At 40.2% G+C, this 21371-nt stretch overlaps 1 protein-coding gene across 3 annotated transcripts in view; it reads right to left on the reverse strand.

The window, feature by feature from the left end:
• Nucleotides 1-2640: 2640 nt before the first annotated feature.
• The window catches only part of ptpn18 (protein tyrosine phosphatase non-receptor type 18), a 35687-nt gene continuing 16956 nt past the window's right edge, over nt 2641-21371 (reverse strand). Inside the window, exons 10-17 of one of the 3 annotated variants that reach the window (XR_010928779.1) lie at nt 18387-18464; nt 15607-15699; nt 12866-12918; nt 11294-11419; nt 8962-9167; nt 8779-8868; nt 4050-4691; nt 2641-3999 (exon numbers count right to left, since the gene is read on the reverse strand). Coding sequence is in view for 2 of the 3 variants with exons in the window: in XM_067593473.1 (XP_067449574.1) it covers nt 4618-4691; nt 8779-8868; nt 8962-9167; nt 11294-11419; nt 12866-12918; nt 15607-15699; nt 18387-18464 (720 nt within the window). In the remaining variant the exon portion in view is untranslated. Of the gene's footprint in view, nt 4692-8778; nt 8869-8961; nt 9168-11293; nt 11420-12865; nt 12919-15606; nt 15700-18386; nt 18465-21371 lie in introns of all 3 variants that reach the window. The other 2 variants (XM_067593473.1, XM_067593474.1) reach the window with 2 other exon arrangements.

Consider the following 21371-nt stretch of genomic DNA (forward strand, 5'->3'; position numbering starts at 1 on the left):
GCTATCAAACACCAAATGACAGCGTGAATCCACGTGCAACTAAAGTCAATTTACTCGCTTAGCTGTGTGTTTAACGCTCTCCACGCTGTGTGCCAGGAAGACAAAGCCAAGAAATGAAACCTGTGGCTTGCCAACAAGTGCCTCTTATCACTCAATCACTGTCAGTACAATCACTTACAGGTCCGCCCAGACCAGCTGCCCAAACCGTCAGTTCCACTCAGCCTCCTCATCGCTCCGCACGCAGATCTGATGTTTTTGTCTCTTCACTGACATTTGAGTCACATGTGTCATTTACATCATCATTTATTCACTCAGTCTGTTTACACTTTTGTTTTTTATGAACACCACTAAGATAAGATAAGATTTTATTGATCTCCAGAGGGGGACATTTGCATGTTACAGCTGTGCAGGGAACAAGGGAACAGAGAGGAACTAGGAGTAATAAATGCAAATAAAGCTATATTTCTACGTATTGTAGTCCGTGTTAAAAAGTGGAGATGACGGTGATGGGCCTGTTTTATTGTGTTGACACAGTCCTTGTCGTACAGTCTGATGGCAACAGACACAAACGAGCACCTGAAACACTCTGTCTTGCTCTTTGGTGGAATTTAATGCCACCAAATAGTGATTTTTTCCCCTCTGAACCTCTCACATGGTTTCATTCCAATAAATGTTAAAATGATCCAATATTTCACCACAAATGACTACTTTTACACCTCAGGCATGTGATATATTTGGGACTTTTTTTTAAATTTGTCACATTTCCACTCAGTTTTTTTTAAGAGGAAATTGAAAATGTGAATAAAAACAGGTGGATGGAAAAAAAAACCCTACTTACTCATTTTTTTGTTCTCTGCCTCCGACTTCCATCCTGTCCTCTCTCTCTCTCTGGATTCCTGTGGTCTCTCCTCCACTGAAGGAGCCAACAACCAACAACCATGACCTGTGTGTGTGTGTGTGTGTGTGTGTGTGTGTGTGTGTGTGTGTGTGATAAAGTGAGAGGACAGTGTTCAGAAGTGAGAAGACACAGAGAGAGAAGAAGAAGAAGAAGAAGAAGAAGAAGAAGAAGAAGAAGAAGAAACACAGAAAGAGGAAGAACACACTCACAGTGAGGAGGAAGGTGGTTTCAATTAGAGCTCTGTAATCGCTGTGACATCATCAGCTCTGAATCAGATTACGAAAGATAGCAGAGGTGATTCAGCACACACTCCCCCCCACTCACACACACACACACACACACACACACACACACACACACACACACACACACACTCACTCACACAGACACACACACACACACACACACGCTCACTCACACAGACACACACACACACACACACACTCACACACACACACACACACACTCACACACACACACACACACACACACACACTCACACACACACACACACACACACTCACTCACACAGACACACACACATGCACACACATTTGTCACTCGTTCTGATTCTCAAAAACCACTAAGTGCAACTCTCTCCCTGCCAGCTGTGTGTGCGCTGCTACTTTGCCACAAAGCATATTCCACTTATTGCCAGTAGCTGCTAACACACATACACACACACACACACAGACACACACACACACACAGACACACACACACACACAGACACACACACAGACTCTGAGTCTCTCCTGCTGGTGTTTCATGTTGCTTTGCTGCCTCCTGGTGGTCAGCAGAGCAACACTGTGACTCACCTGAAACCACCTGCAGAAATCAGGTTCTGTATGACTTCCAGTGGTGGAAAGTAACTAAGTACAAGTACCTCAAAACTGTACGTGAGTATTTCCATGTGATGCTACTTTCTACATTTCAGAGGGAAATATTGTACTTTCTACTCCACTACATTTATTTGACAGCTTTAGTTACTTTTCAGATGAAGATTTGACACAATGGATAATATAACAAGCTTTTAAAATACAACACATTGTTAAAGATGAAACCAGTGGTTTCCAACCTTTTTGTCTTTTGACGTCTTACAAAAAGCAGTGTGTAGTCGGGGTCACATTTCACATGTCTATGAGTTGTTAACAGCTCCACCAAATAGTGATTTTTCCCTCTAAACTTCTCACATGCTTTCATTTCAATAAATGTTCAAATGATCCAATATTTCAGCAAAAATCAAAGATTAGAGAAAAAGTCCAAAAACTGAAAACAGATTTGTGTATCAGAACTTTGTTTTTTCTTCTTTCCTCTCCCATTAATCATCTCATGACCCCTCAGATTTATCTGCTGACCCTTTGGAGGGCCCCGACCCCTAGGTTGGGAACCACTGGACTAAACTAGCTAACTGTATATAAAGTAGTGTAAACTAGCTCCACCTCCAGCAGCTACAACAGTAACATGCTGCTCTAACACTGATGCTTCACTATTAATAATCTAATGATGTCATATATAATAATATATCAGTCAGAGGGACCAAACCACTACTTTTACTGCAATACTTTAACTACGTCAAGCTCATAATACTTATGTACTTTTACTGTAGTAGGATTTTTCAAGCAGGACTTATAATAGAGAACTTTTATAGTGCTGTATTGGTACTTTTACTTAAGTAAAGGATCTGAGTATTTCTTCCAACACTGGTTGATTCTAAGGTGAAGAACAAGAAGACGTCCAGATTAAAGTGGTTGTTGTGAAGGGATTTAATCAGATGGTGTTTAGAGTTAAATTTGCAGAACTGAAAATCAAAATATCACACACACACACACTTGGAATAAAACTTTAAAAACATTCAAGTCAAACACAGATGTTTAGCATAAAGATGTGCTGGTGACAAAACCATAGATCACATCTGCACATTTACAGTGTCTATAGAAAGTCATCAAACCCTGTGAATATCTTTATCTTTTGTCATGTTACATCCTGGAAATGAAAATAAATTAAATCTAACTTTTTTGAGCTGTATGTACACATTATAACCCTCATCATCAAAGCGAAAAAATTCTGGACAATTATTAAAAATTAATTAGTGAAATGTCTGGTTTGGTTAAGTGATCAGCCCCTTAGAGTATACCAGAGGTTCATAGAGTGGGAGGTGGGCCTCCCCCGAGGGAGTTTCAGGGGAGGCTCAGTGAATGAAAGTGGAAAATTATTACATCAGTTATCAAGAGGAGATCATGTAGAATAACCCCGATGCGTGTGATTTGGTTAAAGACATAGTTCAGAGATACAGTAGTTTTGGGGAATTTTACTGTTTTTCCCACTTTGCTCAGGTGCAACCAATCAACTTCCAGATCAAACGCCAGGCTAATGGCCCCCCACCTGACATCAATCACAGTGATTTTGATTACTTCAGAAAAACCAGCTGTTTCTTGAGGATTTCACTACTAGTAGTTCACGGTACTGCAAAGAATTCACAATGGTTGGAAAAGTGCTTTCAAAAGGCCTCCGGGATAAAGTCTTTGGTTAGGTTGTAAAGTTAGGTGAAGGCAACAAAAAGATTCTGAAGGCTTTATCTATCCCTCTGAGTACCGTTCAGAGCATCATTAAGAAGTGGAAACCGTATGGCACCAACAAAACCTTGCTTTGATCCGTTCAAACTGGATGACCGAGCCAAGAGGACATTGATCAGAGAAGCTACCAAGAGGCCAAAGTCAACTTTAATGGACTTACAAGTCTTTATTGCTGGGACTGGTCAGTCTGTGCATGTGACAACAATCTCACAAGCTTTACAGAAAGCTGGCCTGTATGGCAGGGTGGCAATAAAGAAGCCTTTTCTGAGAAGGTGCTACACTCAGTCTTGTTTGTGTTGTGCAAAAACACACCTGGAAGATTCTGCTGCCATGTGGAAAAAGGTTCTATGGTCAGATGAGACTAAGATTGAACTTTTGGGACTGAACTCCAAGCACTATGTTTGGCACCATACCTACTGTGGAGCACCATGGTGGCAACATTATGTTGTGGGGATGTTTCTCTTCAGCGGGGACTGGGCACTTGGTTAAGACTGAAGGGAAAATGGATTTTGCCAAGTCGTCCCTCTGCTAGACAGCTGAAGATGGGCAGGTCATTCACCTTCCAACACAACAACGATCCTAAACATGCCGCCAAAAGAACAACGCAGTGGTTTAAGGATAGGAAGGTGAATGTCCTTGAGGGGCCAAGTCCGAGTCCTGACTTAAAACCAATCTGAGGATGGACTTGAAGAGATCAGTCCATCGCCGCTCACCGCAGAATCCGACTAAACTCGAACAATTCTACACATTCCCCAATCTAGTTGTGCAGAGATAGTAGGGACATATATCCAAACAGATTGATGGCTGTAATTACAGTAAGACATGGCTCTATGAAGTATTAAATCATGGGACTGATGACTTTTCCAACCCTGTTATTCTAGTTTTTCAATTTTTATTAATTTTCAGATCTGTTGCCTTTTTTTCATTAGCTTGATGTTGTTAGGCTAAATTTGTAAATAAAGCTGGAAAAAGTCAAAGGGGTATGACGATTTTCTATAAGCACTGTATCACACAGCAGATTCATAAATCCAGTCTAAGTCAAAGTCAGTTCAAAATAATCCCTCACTGTTCACTTTAATGCACTAATCCAGTCTGACAGTTGACTGTACACCAGTAAAGTCCAGTTGAACCGGTTCAGCTGTTTCATCTCTCCAGTCGGCTCCACTCAGCAGGAGGATCCCTGGGTCCTCTGGGCTTCTGAATACGACAGTTAAATCCTGAAAAATACCACAAACACATTAAGATACACAGTTCAACTCAAAATACACAAAACATAGTTAAACACAGTTAAAGGAGCAGTTCAACAGTTCAGGTGTACCTGTCTGCTAGTTTCATCTCTTAGAAGCGCGGGATGTGGTTAGCCTAGCTTAGCACAAACACTGGAAATAGGGGTAAACTGCTAGCCTAGCTAAGCACAAACACTGGGAATAAGGGGAAACTTATCCTAGCTTAACACAAACACTGGAAATAGGGGGAAACTGCTAGCCTAGCTTAGCACTGACACCGGAAATACGGCGCAACTGCTAGCCTAGCTCAGCACTAACACTGGAAATAGGGGGCAACTGTTAGCCTAGCTTAGCACAAATGGTGGAAGTAGGGCGAAACTGCTAGCCTTGCTTAACACAAAGATTCAAATTAGCCAGGGACGACCCATTCGTCCGAAGGCCCATTATTCCGAAACCCCAGTAGTTTGAAAAATGTCCCACTGGACCGAAAGCCCTTAGTCCAACGGTCCGTTATCCCGAAAACAAAAGCCCACTGCTCCATTGCTGTGAAAACACACACTCTGGGGTTGAAGTTTAGTGACTGCCTGCCTTACTACTGCTCTCCAGACTCTGTTAATATATTGTTCAGTTTAACAGATAACGTATAAATCATAATGTGCGACTTTGTACGACTCCTAAAGAAAGATTTTTCATTTCAGCTGATATTTAACTTCAACAGCTCTTCTGCAAACTAAGTTGAATAAAGTAAGATGTGTGACGTTACTGTTTGACATTCCGAAACTCCGTCAGTCAGCACGTCCTCGCAATTTTTTGTGATTTCATTAAATCAGAGTTCTGCTTTGTGAAACATGACGCCGAATTTATCAGAACAGCTGAGTGAATTGTGAAAAGTGATGAGTTAATGAACATTTTAAATGACTGACGGCGAGGCAAATAAAGTCTTCAACTGTTTCCTACTGTCTGCGTAATCATAGCCTCCATTAACATATTGTTAAACTTAATATCTTAGTGTATTTTGATGTGCTTGTTAAAGAAGACCTATGTTTTATGGTGTTGAAAGCTCCACTATATGTGGCTGAGACAAACTCCTCTCAAACCTACCTGTGATTAAATTATTTAATTTTAATTGGTGATAAGTCTGACCATAGACACATATCTGTGCTAAACTATAGTTGAACTTTCAAAGCGAGACTCGACAAAGGTAAACAATCACCTAGGAAATAAACAACCGGTAGAGGAACTTGAGGCCCAGGGTGAAGCTGTGGTTTCCTGTACCAGGCTGAAACCCTTACAGCCTAACCTCAAATATAAAAGAGCAGAGGTATATTAACTGTCAATGTTTCAAACTGTTTGTTCCAAGTGACAAACCAATAAATGTCATCGTTTTATCAACGCCAGGAAGATGTTCTGGCAGATCACCATATATGGGTGTAGGAAAGTTACAAGCATGGGAGAGGAATATAAAAAATAAAGATAAGAGAGCCGAGGGGCTTTTTTTTGGTCTTTTTGGGGCCGTGACAGATGGTCTTTTTTTCCCAGTTTGCCTATTTTGCATTTTTATAACTTCTATAACTTCTTTAAGTCCTAGAGAGGATTTTTCCTTGTTTGCATCTTTTATATTAAAGTTTTTGTATTCTCCTTTTTATATTTTGTATTACTCACATTTGTAAAATACAAATAAAACTGGTTTGCATTGTTATACACTCCAACCAAAGTTCCTGACTTGTGCTCATCTCTGAGGTCTTCTCTAGTCCCCCACGTAAGAAAAAGACGGAATGGAATATGGCTGACATGAGTTTTAAATTTGTTTATATTAAAAATTAATAAGAGTGGGTCTCAGAGTGGGCCTCCTCCAGTGATGACCTGTTAGAAGGCCGTCCTGGAGTACTTTCAAACCTCCAACACCTATTTGCACCCACATACTTTTGTTGTGACCCAGCTGTAAGGACATACTTGACTAAATAGGCCCATTAGCGCGGTTCAACGACAGCTGGTGATTATAGAAGCCAGGCTGCACTCTGGTTGCCTAAGCAGGCTAAGACAGTCTTGCGTGTAGATTTTGGGAACCCTTTCGAAACCTCGGTCAGAGGTAGAGGACAGTCATCTGTTAGTGTTTTGTCCAACTTGGCAGGGGTTATCGGTTGTCTGTCAGGCAGAAACCAGTACAATGGTGCGACACTGCTATAGTTAAGGCCTGGTTAAGTTTAGGCACAAAAGAGAGGAGGGAGAGTGTGTGTTTTTTGGAGCAGTGGGCTTTTGTTCTCAGGATAACGGGTTGTTGGACTTGGGGCTTTGGGTTCAATGGGAAGTTTTTTCACACTACTGGGTTCCAGAATAATGGGCTGTCAGACCAATAGCATGGCACTGAGTAGCCTAAGGGGAAACTGCTAGCCTTGCTTAGCACAAAGACTCAAAGTAAGGGGAAACTGCTAGCCTAGCTTATCACAAAGACTTGAAGAAGGGGGAAATTGCTAGCCTAGCTTATCACAAAGACTCAAAGTAAGGGGAAACCACTAGCCTAGCTTATCACAAAGACTCAAAGTAAGGGGAAACCGCTAGCCTAGCTTATCACAAAGACTTGAAGAAGGGGGAAACTGCTAGCCTGGCTTAGCACAAAGACTCAAAGTAAGGGGAAACTGCTAGCCTAGCTTATCACAAAGACTTGAAGAAGGGGGAAACTGCTAGCCTAGCTTATCACAAAGACTCAAAGTAAGGGGAAACTGCTAGCCTAGCTTATCACAAAGACTTGAAGAAGGGCAAAACTGCTAGCCTACCTTATCACAAAGACTCAAAGTAAGGGGAAATTGCTAGCCTAGCTTATCACAAAGACTTGAAGAAGGGGGAAACTGCTAGCCTGGCTTAGCACAAAGACTCAAAGTAAGGGGAAACTGCTAGCCTAGCTTATCACAAAGACTTGAAGAAGGGGGAAACTGCTAGCCTAGCTTATCACAAAGACTCAAAGTAAGGGGAAACTGCTAGCCTAGCTTATCACAAAGACTTGAAGAAGGGGGAAACTGCTAGCCTGGCTTAGCACAAAGACTCAAAGTAAGGGGAAACTGCTAGCCTAGCTTATCACAAAGACTTGAAGAAGGGGGAAACTGCTAGCCTAGCTTATCACAAAGACTCAAAGTAAGGGGAAACTGCTAGCCTAGCTTATCACAAAGACTTGAAGAAGGGCAAAACTGCTAGCCTACCTTATCACAAAGACTCAAAGTAAGGGGAAATTGCTAGCCTAGCTTATCACAAAGACTTGAAGAAGGGGGAAACTGCTAGCCTGGCTTAGCACAAAGACTCAAAGTAAGGGGAAACTGCTAGCCTAGCTTATCACAAAGACTTGAAGAAGGGGGAAACTGCTAGCCTAGCTTATCACAAAGACTCAAAGTAAGGGGAAACTGCTAGCCTAGCTTATCACAAAGACTTGAAGAAGGGCAAAACTGCTAGCCTAGCTTATCACAAAGACTTGAAGAAGGGGGAAACTGCTAGCCTAGCTTATCACAAAGACTCAAAGTAAGGGGAAACTGCTAGCCTAGCTTATCACAAAGACTTGAAGAAGGGCAAAACTGCTAGCCTACCTTATCACAAAGACTCAAAGTAAGGGGAAATTGCTAGCCTAGCTTATCACAAAGACTTGAAGAAGGGGGAAACTGCTAGCCTGGCTTAGCACAAAGACTCAAAGTAAGGGGAAACTGCTAGCCTAGCTTATCACAAAGACTTGAAGAAGGGGGAAACTGCTAGCCTAGCTTATCACAAAGACTCAAAGTAAGGGGAAACTGCTAGCCTAGCTTATCACAAAGACTTGAAGAAGGGCAAAACTGCTAGCCTAGCTTATCACAAAGACTTGAAGAAGGGCAAAACTGCTAGCCTAGCTTATCACAAAGACTCAAAGTAAGGGGAAATTGCTAGTGTAGCTTATCACAAAGACTTGAAGAAGGGGGAAGCTGCTAGCCTAGCTTATCACAAAGACTCAAAGTAAGGGGAAACTGCTAGCGTAGCTTAGCACAATTCAGTAAGACAAAGATTTCCCAAAATGACAGTCTGTTCCTTGACAGGTGAGGACAGGTTGTACAGGTGAACTGACCGATGCCATCACGTGAGCACATGTTGGGGATGTCTGTCACAGAAGTGGAGAAATCTTCATAATCATCATCTGTTGATGAATGACGTTCAGCTGGAAGGAAACAACAGTCAGGTCACATCCTTCATTCTTTACTTCCATTTTTTCCCTCACTCCCCCCTTCCCCCTCCCTCCTCCTCCTGTCACCTGCAAACAGCTGATATTCTCCATTGTTACCTAGTGCCGGTGGTCCCTCCCCTGGCCTGTGATTGGCTGATGTTGCTGTGTCGTAGATGGGCGTGGCAGACGAGGGCAGAGTGTTTGGTTTAGCTCTGGGTTTCACAGTGCTGTAGAGAGGAGCTGCAGACGCTCCTTTGACGTCGTTGTCATAGTGATGGGAGGAGGGCAGCGACCTGGGAGTCAAACAGCATCAAGTAAGAAACACCTGGAAACACCAGGATGCATCTGAATATTGAATCAAGATTTTTTTTAATGTTGACGAGCTGAAAATGATCTGAGCAGCATCATTTATGAGATGGAAATTCATTACAAATAAAAGTCCTGCATGAAAAACTCCACTTCAGTAAAAGTACATAAGTATTATGAGCTTGATGTAGTTAAAGTATTACAGTAAATGTACCAGTTACTTTCCACCACTGGTCTCTACTCTGTCAAACTACAGAAACACACAGTCCACTGGTGGTTGCACAGCGCTGTTACAGAGTGACGTGTCTTTATCCACAAACAATCTTTGTGTGAATACAGATAGCAGCTGCAGAGACACATTCACCAGAGAACACACGTTAATTATCTACAGCTGATCTAATCTGCTGCTGATGATGTCTGTCAGTTTAACCAGAGATGAGGATGATGATGTTTCTATGTTTTCTATTGATCTTTGCCAATGAAAAGATTGAGGAAGAGATAAAAGCTTTGATAAGAGATTTGTTAGTGTCAGAGCTTAATGGTTCTGGGTACTCTGACAACCGGGAACTGGATCCAAAATGGAACTGGTTATTGAAACCCATCCCTATTCAAATTGTTCCCTAATTTGCATCTCATCATGTCTTTCCATTGACTTTGTATGTGTCTACATTTATTATGTAACACACAGTCAGAGGTTCTCTCCTCTCTCGAACTGACAGTCCATTAATTTACACATTTGAGGAGCTCCACAGATGGTTCACCACCTCAAGTCAAGTCAAATAAAGCTAACGTAGGCCAAAAGTTACAAATCACAAATTTGCTTTAAATGGACTGTACAACATATCACATCCTCAGTTTTGATAAGAGAGAAAGTCTTTGACAAAACACCCCAAAAACTTTACCGGGAAAAAAGAGGAGAAACTGCAGCCCCGTCCTAACATCCTGGATTTGAAGCATTAGTTGAAGATGAACTCCAAAACCCATTTAATTGTTAAAGAAGACATACTCTGCACATTTCCAGGTGTATATTTATATTCTGGGGCTCTACTGGAATATCTTTGCATGATTTTCAGTTAAAAACTCCTTATTTATCTTTTCACATTAAAAAAAATCAGTGTTTCTCCGAACATGTTTGGCGAGCACCGGACGTCCAGTACGGGCTGTTAGCTCAGCTGCTGCTAACGTTTGCTCAGTTTATTTCTTTTATAACTTTAGATCCAGACGTTTAGCAGGTTTTTACCAGGAGCCGAATTATCCACAGAGGTCTCCTCCTCTCCAAAAACAAACGTACACACAGATTAAAATCGTTAAAAATACCGAATAAAGCTGTTTCACCTAAAAAAATCAATGTTTCTCCAACAATGTTTAGCGAGCACCAGACTTCCTGTAGGGGCTGTTAGCTTAGCTGCTGCTAACGTTTGTACAGTTTATTTCTCTGTTAACTTAAGATCCAGACATCCGGTAAATAAAATCCTTCATCCGGTTAAAAGATATAGTTAAAAATGACCAAAATCTAAAACGTTTATCATGAAAATGTGTCTTAAAACTGAATAAAAGTCAATTTATGACAGTTTCTCTCAAACAACCACAACGCTGATGTATTATCTTGTATGTGTGTAAGTTACTCTTTGGTAGACGCCATTGTAGCGGACAAACACAGCACCGCCGTATGCATCTGGTGCATGTTTACTCTTTGGTTGAGGAGGTATGACGCCATCGACAGGCGACCAAATGAAACGGTCCGTTACTTTGATTAAATTGGAAACATTTGGGATAATGTAAGTACACAACTCAACAACATATATAACATAGGTCTAGTTGTTTTTAGACATTTTAATGTGGAATAATTACATATTATAGCTTTAATTTATTCTATTATTGGATTATTATCACTGATGTATTTATGATCAAGCTGCATTTTACAGTATAGCTGGTCGAGGTGGAACTTTTAATTACTTTATACTGAGTTTAATCTGTAATAAAACATCACATTTTGTTGATTGAACTGAACATTAACTAAACCTCCACTGGTATATAAATGTACTGGATATAAAACAGTATTTATCTCTGATTTAGAATAAAGTGATTCAGTAAACGTCAGATGTTTCTGTACCTGTTGCCGACGCTGGGTCTGGTTGTGGTTACAGTGGAGTAGGCGGGGCTTGTTGAGGGTGAGGGGGGGTGTCTGGGTTTATTAACCACGGCGTACGTATCGTTCATGACAATCGGCTGCGACAATCTGCACACACACAGAAAGAGAAAGAGAGAGATAAGATGAGATAAAGAATACTCGCTTATATAAGAAAACAAGTCCAGCACATAAACTTCAAACTGTGTTTTTTTTTTTTACATTTCTGGAAGGAAGTGATTTTTATTTTTAAACTTCCTCTCTGGCAGAATAAAGAACACAGCGTTCTGAAAGCTGAGCAGCATGGCTTCATTTCATGAGTCTCCTGTTACTGTGACAACACATGAAAGAGTCTCTCTGACTGTTACTGGGTCCACATGTGGATAAAAAGAAGCATTTTCATATTGATCTGAATATGTGCGGACAGTTTGTTTTCTGCTTTATTAAATATCCTGTTAACCAGAAACACCTGTAAATTCAATTAAAGAAGATTATTTCCACAGCAAGATTCTTCCTGAAGATACACAACTACATTATAGTGTGTTATAAACCATTTATGAGCTGTTTATATACTGCTTGTAAATCATAAATAGGAGGAAGTGTCTGTGTAAAGAGGGACTTTGGCACTAAAAAGACTGTAACGTTGAAAGATATCTACCAGATTTGACTCATTTGGACGCTGAAGCTTCATATTAGCTTCATATTAGCTTCAGATAAACTTTGAAATACATTTTTTGCACAGAAGGAGGACTGTGGATTTTACATTGTAAGGTCATTATGAAGGGATCTTCTAACGGTCAGTATGAACAGGAGGAATGATTACAGCAACAAAAACATGTTTCATTTGAGCTCCTGACTGTTGTTTTACTTGATGACGGTTTTAATGCTGCTGCTGCGTATTTACATCTCAGCAGGAAGTCACTCCTCTCTCAACTTCCTGCTCTGGAAGTCGCCATGGTTACACTGATATGCTAACCGGTGTGGCTTAACCGGAGCAGCCGCACATGATGTAAAACTAAAGTCTTCTTCTCCTCTTCCTCTTTTCTTCTGCTTTCTCCTTTTTGTCTCCTCTCCTCTTTTCTCTCTCCCTCTCTCCTCTCCTCCTCTTCTTGTGTTTCCTCCTGCGAATCCTCTCACATTTCTCACCTCCTCTTCCTCTCCTCCCTCACACTCTTCCACTCTTCTTCTTTTCACCTCCTCTTCCTGTTTTCTCCCTTCCATCTACTTTTCCTTCCTCTCACCTCCTACATCTCCTTCCTCACCTGTTTCCTCTCCTCTCTCACTTTTCTTCCTCCACCTCCCCCCTTTTTTTTCTCTGCACATTGTATTTTTGTCCTCCTCTTCTCTCTCATTTCTGCTTTCTTCTGCACTCTTCTCCATTTGCCATCTCCTCCTCCTCTGCCCTCTCTCTGCTCGATCTCCATGGTAACATGGTAACATATGGGGATGGAGGCATGGAGGAATGGGTAAGGAGGGTGAGAAAGCGTTAATTTAACACCTGCCTGTCTGTCTTTCTGGCTGCAGACAGATAAACGGAACAGACAGACAGACAGTTACCTCTTGGAGGAGGAAGCAGATTTTATTATGGTGTTCTTCTCCGGTGTCTTGAGCTGGTGAACAAACAGAAAACACTTCAGTTTAGTTTAATTTATTCTTCTTTCTAACAGCAGGTGGGTTACTTTTTTTTTTTTTTTGTGCACAAACTGTTACATGTTGATTGCAAATAAATATGCTATATGTTTTGCAGCCCAGCAGCTCTGTGAAATAAGAGCACGCAGCGTTTCTGACTTTCACACATCACAGCAGAGTTTCAGACTGTGAAGGAGAGGTGTGACATGCAACCGGTGTCAAGACTCTTTTCTTTCTTTGAGTCACAACTCAAATCTGAACACACAGACATGAAACTCACGTCTTTATATTCAGTGTCACGTTCACACCCAGAAGTGATCTGATGTACAATGCAAATAAACCTGATCAGGAGGGAAAAGACACTACAGAACTGAAGTTTTCTTCAAAGTGATCCGGTGACAGTTAAACATCCTGTACAGACATTTCTACACTGCAAACAGGAAGTGCTAATAGCTGATTCAAAACACAAATAAAGCCCTGAATATCCCTTAAAGCATTATGGGAACTGTAGTTCCAAAACTGAGAGCATGATTTTCCCCCGAATGGAAGTAAGACGAGGAACAAATAATAACAACAGAAGCTACAAAATCCATTAATATGAACTTTTTTCAATATTTTTGCACATCGCTAACGCTCAGAAACTCTCCTCTATACATATATACACATATTTATCCTGTGTTGAGAATCACAGCAGATCTGTGGTTTGATCATGTGACTCCAGAACGACACATAGCTGCGTTTTCTAATCTGGCGCCTCTATCAGCAGGACGACATCATCTGTCTGTGCTTTATAAAACTGTTAAACAATAATGATGTTTTATGAAGTCACAGCGCTATGGCTAAGGTCTGGTTAGGTTTGATGGTTTGGTGCAGGTTAAAGTTGCTACTTCCTTACAGCCAAAGTACAGCGGGCGCAGGCGCGGCGCGACAGAGCGCGTCCGTTATAATCAACTGAAGCTGCTACGCTGACCACACCTCTCTGTTTTATTCTGTCTATGCGCGGCTAACGCAGCTCTCTAACAGGTAAAAACTACATAGAACTGTAAAAAACAAGCACAGAAGCAGCAGCGGTGCAACCTTGTGTGTGTTTTTTTTTACATTGCACATTAAAATAAATCAATCAAATCACTGTGTATCCACGATCCTGTTAATAAAGCTTCTAAACTCTGCATAACTAACTGACTGCATTATCTCAGTATGGATGCAGTGATGCAGTGGAAACATCGCTCCGCTCTGCTTATGTGACGCGTCATGTCTGTACTCGGCTGCTAGGCAACAATAACCACCATGGAGTTAATCTATTATGTCATTTCCATTCTGTCTTTTATTTTTAAACTGTGACCACAATCTTTCTCATTTTTAAAAAAAATTTGTATCACACTTTTCAAAACTAATGTTACAAAGTGCTTTAAACACACACACACAAAACCAAACAATAAAAACAAAGTTACAGGAATAAAGTCTTACGGCAGTTTATAAAACATACGTAATAAAATATCACAGATATAAAAATGATTCACAGGCTAACCCAGTGGTAGGCAAACAGCGGCCCGTGGGCTAAATTTGGCCCTTCAGCTAAAATATTTGGCTTTTATTTTGACTTTCAAAACTTTTTCACAAATCTGCTGCAGATAAGAGAATAAATACAAGAATCTAAGCTAATAAAACAACGTGAGCTACTGAAATCAAGTCTAAAAACAGAATTTGAACGCTGGTTTAATTCCACAACTACAGTCCGTCGGACCAGAACAGAAACACAAACAGCTGCAGGCCAACACAAGTTTTATCTGACTTTTTATATTTTATCTTCTATCAGATGTTGCGCAAACAAACGAAGAAACAAGACTATATCAGGATGAGATGGTGAGGTAAACCATCAGCTAGAAAGTGGTTTTCGGTGCGTCTCTCAGTCTTCTCATTACATCTCTGTACTGTATGTGTGATTCACGTTGTACCTAAAGCGGACTGGTGTAAACCACAACTCTGTGGACAAATCAGTTACAGTCGGCTGCGGCTGTTCTCTGCATTCTGGAGCAAATTTGAAGGACTGACAAGCAGCTCCCACTGTTACGGTTTGGTTTTACATCTGGATCACCGATTGAGCCTTTGATGACAAAGAATCTATTTTTTATAGCAATTCAACGACATGACGTACTCGCTGTATGCTTCTGCATTATGTAAAAATACTCCATTACCTGTAAAAGTCCTGCAAACGGCAGCTACACACTGATTTTATACAATATCAAGTAACATACAATGGAAATACTGAAGTAAAGTACAGCGTTATTGCATGTATGATGTTATTTATGGCGGTTTGTTTTGATGACTGCCTGGATGTGAGTGTATCACCTCTCTAACTGCACTCTGCTCCTTCAGGTTAATGTTATTTTGATGCAGTGAAGGTTAAAGGTGGACCTACCTTTTTCAATGCGTGGCGTCCATTAGTTTTACTTTAGTTTCGGTGGATTTCCTGTTAAACGTTGCTTTTTCTCTGTGTGCTCTGGATGATCTGCTCTCAAACTCTCTGCAGCAGCCAGTTTGCATACAGGAAGTGGGATCACTTCCTCTTTCTGCAGCTGTGTACTTCCTCTACCTCTCACTCAAGCACACTCGTTCAGTAACCCTTCATAGAGAATGTAAATGTGACGACTTCTCTTGTTGTGTTTTACCTCAGGCAGACTCGGGTAGCGCTGACGACGGGCGGCCTGCAGGACTCGCTCGAACATACAGGCTGCAGCCGTGAAAATGAACTGATACTGATCCTGCGGAGAGGAAGGAAGACAAGTTTTTATTACTATGACTCTGTCAGCACTCTGGAGTTTTCTATATTTCCTCACACAGTAAACTTTAAGCTTAGTTGTGTCCTCTGGATATCTCTTAGTGTCACTTGGTTTTACTGCAATCACATGATCGTAGCCACAAACATCAATGACAGGACAGTTTACTGTGTTAGCTGTCGGATTAATGCAAATGTAACTGATAAAGACTCTTCCACCATTAAAGGCGCTATATGTAAGAACTGGCTTCCTGTTGATTTTATAGTCGACACTCCAAACCAGCCGTGAGCAGGTCTCCGGCGGTGGAAAACAACACCAATATCTTCTACTTCTACTTCTATCACTTGTTTTCTTTGCCGCTGAACGTGGTTTCTTGCTGGGAGCGGGTGGTGGTGTCGGTTGTGATAACGGTCGCTTGCCAAGAGCTTCAGCTATCGTTGTGTTTACTGTTGCATCTCGATGGCCAAAGTGCAAAACCTCCTATCTGCAAAATTTTCTGATTGGCAGATTTTACTTTGGATGATGAGAACAAGGAAGGCTGCTCATATTCAGTCTGTCTGCAGGATAATCAAGATAATCCCGCCCTTCAGTCACACAACAAAACAAAAACACAACACAGAGTCCCTGGATGTGTAGAGAGGCTACAGCACGAATCACTGAACATTCATCTCCAGCGGACGAGGAAATAAATACACTGAATTTAAGGAATTCTGACCCTATTATACTACAATGTAGTAACTATTACATTTACTACATCTGTTTACCTGAAAACAAACTTAATTTTATTTTTAATTGAATTTTAATTATTAACTTAATTTAGAGCATCATTTTGTAGAGGTGTAGTGCAAAAGCTCCTATCTGTACTTTGAGAGGCATTAATATCTATAACACATAATATAATAATATAGTCCAAAAACACTGTATTATGAGTTGGGTATCCTTAACAAATAGCATTCTGCAAGAAAACAAGTTGTTTTAGTTTTCTCAAAAAAGTGCATTTTTCAGATCGGAGGTTTTGCTCTTCAGCCGTCGACTTATTGACTAACAGTATCGTCAATATGATTGACAGGAGGTTGGAATACGCCCTCGAGGCAGCGTTTCTTCATCCTCTCATGCTACAGTGACTCATTATCACCTCTTGAGGTATACAGTGGTATTACAAGACAGGACGGGACGAGGCTAGCTAGTTAGCATGCTAACTTCAGTAGATATCTCTGCAACACGATACATAGACGTCTTTGACATGACATCAAAACTGTTATTTCTTCATGTTCTGTTGATAATTTTAGTTAATTTTTGAATGCTTTAAACTAAAATTCTTACTTATAGCACCTTTAAAGCAAAGAAACTATGCAACTTTTAAATATTCAAAAAGTACTTTCTTTCTCCTAAAAATCAAAAGTTAGACTTCTGAGTCATAAAAATAATCCACCAGATCCACCTTTACATCCGTTTTTAAGCCACAGTCTATTTTTCTTTCCAGCTGAGCAGCTCAAATGTGTCCCAAACCAAATGTAAGCAGAAGTAAACTGTTCTCGACGCCTCTGGTTTTATTTTCCTCACAGACAATCTCAGTGACTCAGTTTGAGTTTGAGGTAGAAGTTAACTGCGGCTCCCAAAGGTGCATTTCAGCAAGAAACAGCCAATCAATGAGATTAAAATTAACATTTTGTCATGTTCGGTCAAGTGCATTTTTTAAAAACGATGTTTATTGGTAACAGGCTCCATCATTTCACTTCCTCTCCTTGAAACTTTCATGCTCTACTGACAGTCAGCTGCTGTGTGGGATAATTTGTACTTTATGTATGATGATGTCAGTGTGCAGGTGTTGCAGGTCTTTTATTATTCTTCCTCAACTGTCTTGCACACAGAGTCCTAAAAATACCACGTTTCAATTCTGCTGTTTACAGGAAAAAAGTCGTTTAAAATGACGAATCGACCCCGAGCTGTTAAATATCGCTCAGAACTACATCAAACTAAAGTATGTTGTACAAGTTGTCAGATATCATGTTGGCACCAATAACTGACATTTTAAAATAATACTGACACTAACTTCTACTGAGAAAATAAATCACTATTTTCATCTTCCTCTTTAATTTATTTTAACATTTTAACCGCAGAGCGCCCCCCGGTGGATTCACGCTGTAAAAACACTTACAGCACTTTCTGCGTTGCCAGGTTGGGTAGTTTTCAATGCAAATGAGCTCATTTTTATTTAACAGGACTGGTACAAATTGTTTTGGGTGGGTTGTGGTAATCTGGGCTAGTTTCTGGCGTTTTCCACCGATTAAAAACTTTTTGCTATTTTCTGATAAATCGTCCCTCCAGCTGAGTGACGCGATAGCAGCAGGATCAGTGATGGAAATAAATCCAGGACTTTATTTACCCTCGACAACGTCTGATATGTTTTATTTTAGAATATGTTGGAGTGTTGTCAATAAACCTAAACTTCACTTTATTACAACTAAGTAGAAACATTTTTCCTATTCTAATTATTATTCTGATCAAACACCTGTAACATCTGTTCATATGGCTGAAAACTTTTATCATTTACTGTAACATTATCTTAAAGACTTATTTTATCTTTTCTGTTACACATTTGTCAATATAACTGTGTTTTAATGCAGACTGAGCAGGTTTTAGTCTTTGATTGGCACACAAACACTTCTTACTTTGGTTTGTACTGCAGACGGTCGCTGCCTCCGGAGGTCCATGACGATCCTCATGATGCTGAAGTCTTCTGTGATTCGCTGCAGACGAAACAACACACAACACGTTCAAGATGGCGGCAGCAGAGGAAGACTGAAGGGAAAGTAGAAACAGCGCAGTATAAAAATACTCCATTACAATTAAACTAGAGGTTGAAAATGAGATTTTTTAGTTTCCCAACAGCTGGAATGATCATTCTGATGTTTACTCATAACAATTTGTTTTTAGGAAATAGTTTTAAATAAGTTTTCACACCAGTTTGATGCATAATGTTGATAACTGAAGCTATTTATTTAATGTGGTCTCATAAAGGGAAATCAACTCAGAAATTTTAATCTGTCATGTTGTCATGAATTTTTTCAACACTTTTTTTTATTCCTCTGTGGACCAATTTTTAGATCTTGAGGTTAATTTGGTGGCAGCTTCTTTCATTTCATCAGAAAAGGCTCCTGAGAGCTTAAATCAAGACAGTGAACCTCGAAAACCATCAACAAATGTATTAGATTTTAAGATTATTAGTATTAGATTAGCAGCACTTGAACTATTATTGTGCAACTCACACCAGGTTATTGTAATAAGTCAAACTAGATTAAATATAACAAAACTTACTGTCAAAACTAAATATTTATCTGCTTCAGCATGAAGACGATAGTTTGGAAACATTTTTGCAGAAGGTTGATAATCTGGTCCAAGAAATCTTCAAAGATTATGACAAAACTAAAACGCTGTCAGATGCAACATGTCAGAATCATATGAGCAAGAAATCAGTTTAAATGACCAAAGAAAACACACACAAAGGATTCCAACCAACAAGTGTCCAAACCAGTTAAACACTGGGAAATGTTTTGTCCATGTGTCCAAGATCTGCACGCAAAAAATGGAAAAATTAAAGTTTTAATGTCTCTTTAAAGTCCAAAAACTGTGATGTTGTCGCACTTATGTCATCAGACCGTATTTCTGCTTAATATTTGTAATGTTTTTGAGTGTGTGTGTGTGTGTGTGTGTGTGTGTGTGTGTGTGTGTGTGTGTGTGTGTGTGTGTGAGGTCGATACTGGCTGATCTCACTCGGAGAATCACAACAGTCAAACACCTCTGACGACCTCTGTGGGCGTTCCAGCCTTAATTTCTAGATCAGCCCAACAACTTAACGAGAATCTGCGTTAATTGATGAGCTGCTCTTCAGTGAGGAGGAAGATTCTCTCGTTAATTAGACACCCAACAGATAAATCTGTGGTTAACGAGAAGATGAGAAACACCTTCGGTTACAGACAGAAGAGTCTTCAGTCCTGGATGTCTTCCCTCGTCTGGATTGGTTCGTCCATGTTTACCTTATTTCATCCTTCTAAATGTAAAGCACATTTAAGTAACCTGTATATGGACATCCTGTCTGTGTTTGAAGATTGACCAGGACTTTTCCATGATGTTTGGGGGACGAAGTATCTGGAAAGTTTCTTCATATTTCCAACATCAAGTCATCACAGAATTCCAGAGTCTGCCCACAAATCTTTATGTTGAAGAGCTGCAGGCAGCTTGTGACCATCAGGCTGAGCATGAATCCAAAATACACTCAGATGCCTGTTTTAATAAATCCAACATGCAACAATAAACTAAAACTAAACTAGCATCATCTCTACGGTCATTTGAATATTGACTGCAGCTTCAAAATGACCAAAACGTTGAATTTACATCAAAAACTTAATTTCAACTTTATTAAAAGAAGTAGTATCACAGGACTGTAAGATTTGTTAAGTTATGTACCGTCAGCTGTTTGTTCTACTAAACTCATGATTTTTATGTGCTGCAGTTGTATGTAAGAAGTGTGAGTTACAGGTTGATATGAGACTGTAAGAATAAACCTTCCTGCTTGTCTCATATGTTCAGTATATACTATATATATATATATGAATCTGTGTTATTCAGACTGCAGGAAGGAGCCGGTCTCACTACATTCCTGGAGAAAGTTGATGCAACGCAGCCCTTCCTCCTCTGCATCGCTGAGCAGAAGAAGAAACTCTAAAGGTTCATTGTTGTGAAACCAGAAAGCAACGATCAGACGTCAGCAGCTGTTTCTGATGGGATGTCTAAAGCTCACCACGTCTTCAGCTTCTCTCATGATGAAGCTCTTTCCAGGTATCGATGTTGGAAACGCAAACGAAAGCTGACGAGTCAAGAACCTGAGAGCCACGACTACTGCGAGAGCTGTCAACAGAGCGGTCAACATTTAAAATTCCATCATGGTTTATATGTGTCCAAAAATTGAAGCTATTGAGTTTCAGGAGCAGGACTTTGTTCGTGGTTTGAGACTGAACACAGGTAGAGATCTGAGTCTGTAGACAGATTCCTGTTACAGACAAATACATGTCTGTAACTATTTAAGATAGAACAGTTCTTCTTGCAGGAGAAACACAGTAAAAAGGGGACATAGAATGACATTAATGATGGATTATATTTCCCAAAACATCCTCTGTTCTTACAACAGATTTTACTCCGTTATGATGAACCAGTTAGCTGCTAAGAAGAAGATCCACAAACCCGACTGTGTTCATTTTACTTTAAAAGAACCAAAGTTGAACTCTGTGCTAATGAATGTACATGCTGCAGCTCTTTTCTACACAGTAGATTTAAAGTCATGTTTCTGATGAAATAATAAAGCCTCTGATGATTTGAACATTTTAGAAACAAAAGGAATCCGACTTCCATTTATTAAGAAACCATGTTTGGTTCTGTAGTTCAGTCACAGGAGATAATCCTGCTTTAAACAGCTCGTTAGGTTTTATTGAATCTTTCAGTGCAACACTGCTGTAGATTCCTGTCTAGTCTGTATTTGCTGAGAATAAATTCTGCATTTCAGAGAGCTTCATACTGAACACTGTATTGATTTGTTTGAGCAGTTTTTTTCAGTAGCTAATTAAAAATGTCTACATCTCTATGAACATGCTGTCAGACAG

This window comes from Thunnus thynnus, chromosome 6 (assembly GCF_963924715.1).
Source record: "Thunnus thynnus chromosome 6, fThuThy2.1, whole genome shotgun sequence".
In the NCBI taxonomy this organism is placed as follows: domain Eukaryota; kingdom Metazoa; phylum Chordata; class Actinopteri; order Scombriformes; family Scombridae; genus Thunnus; species Thunnus thynnus.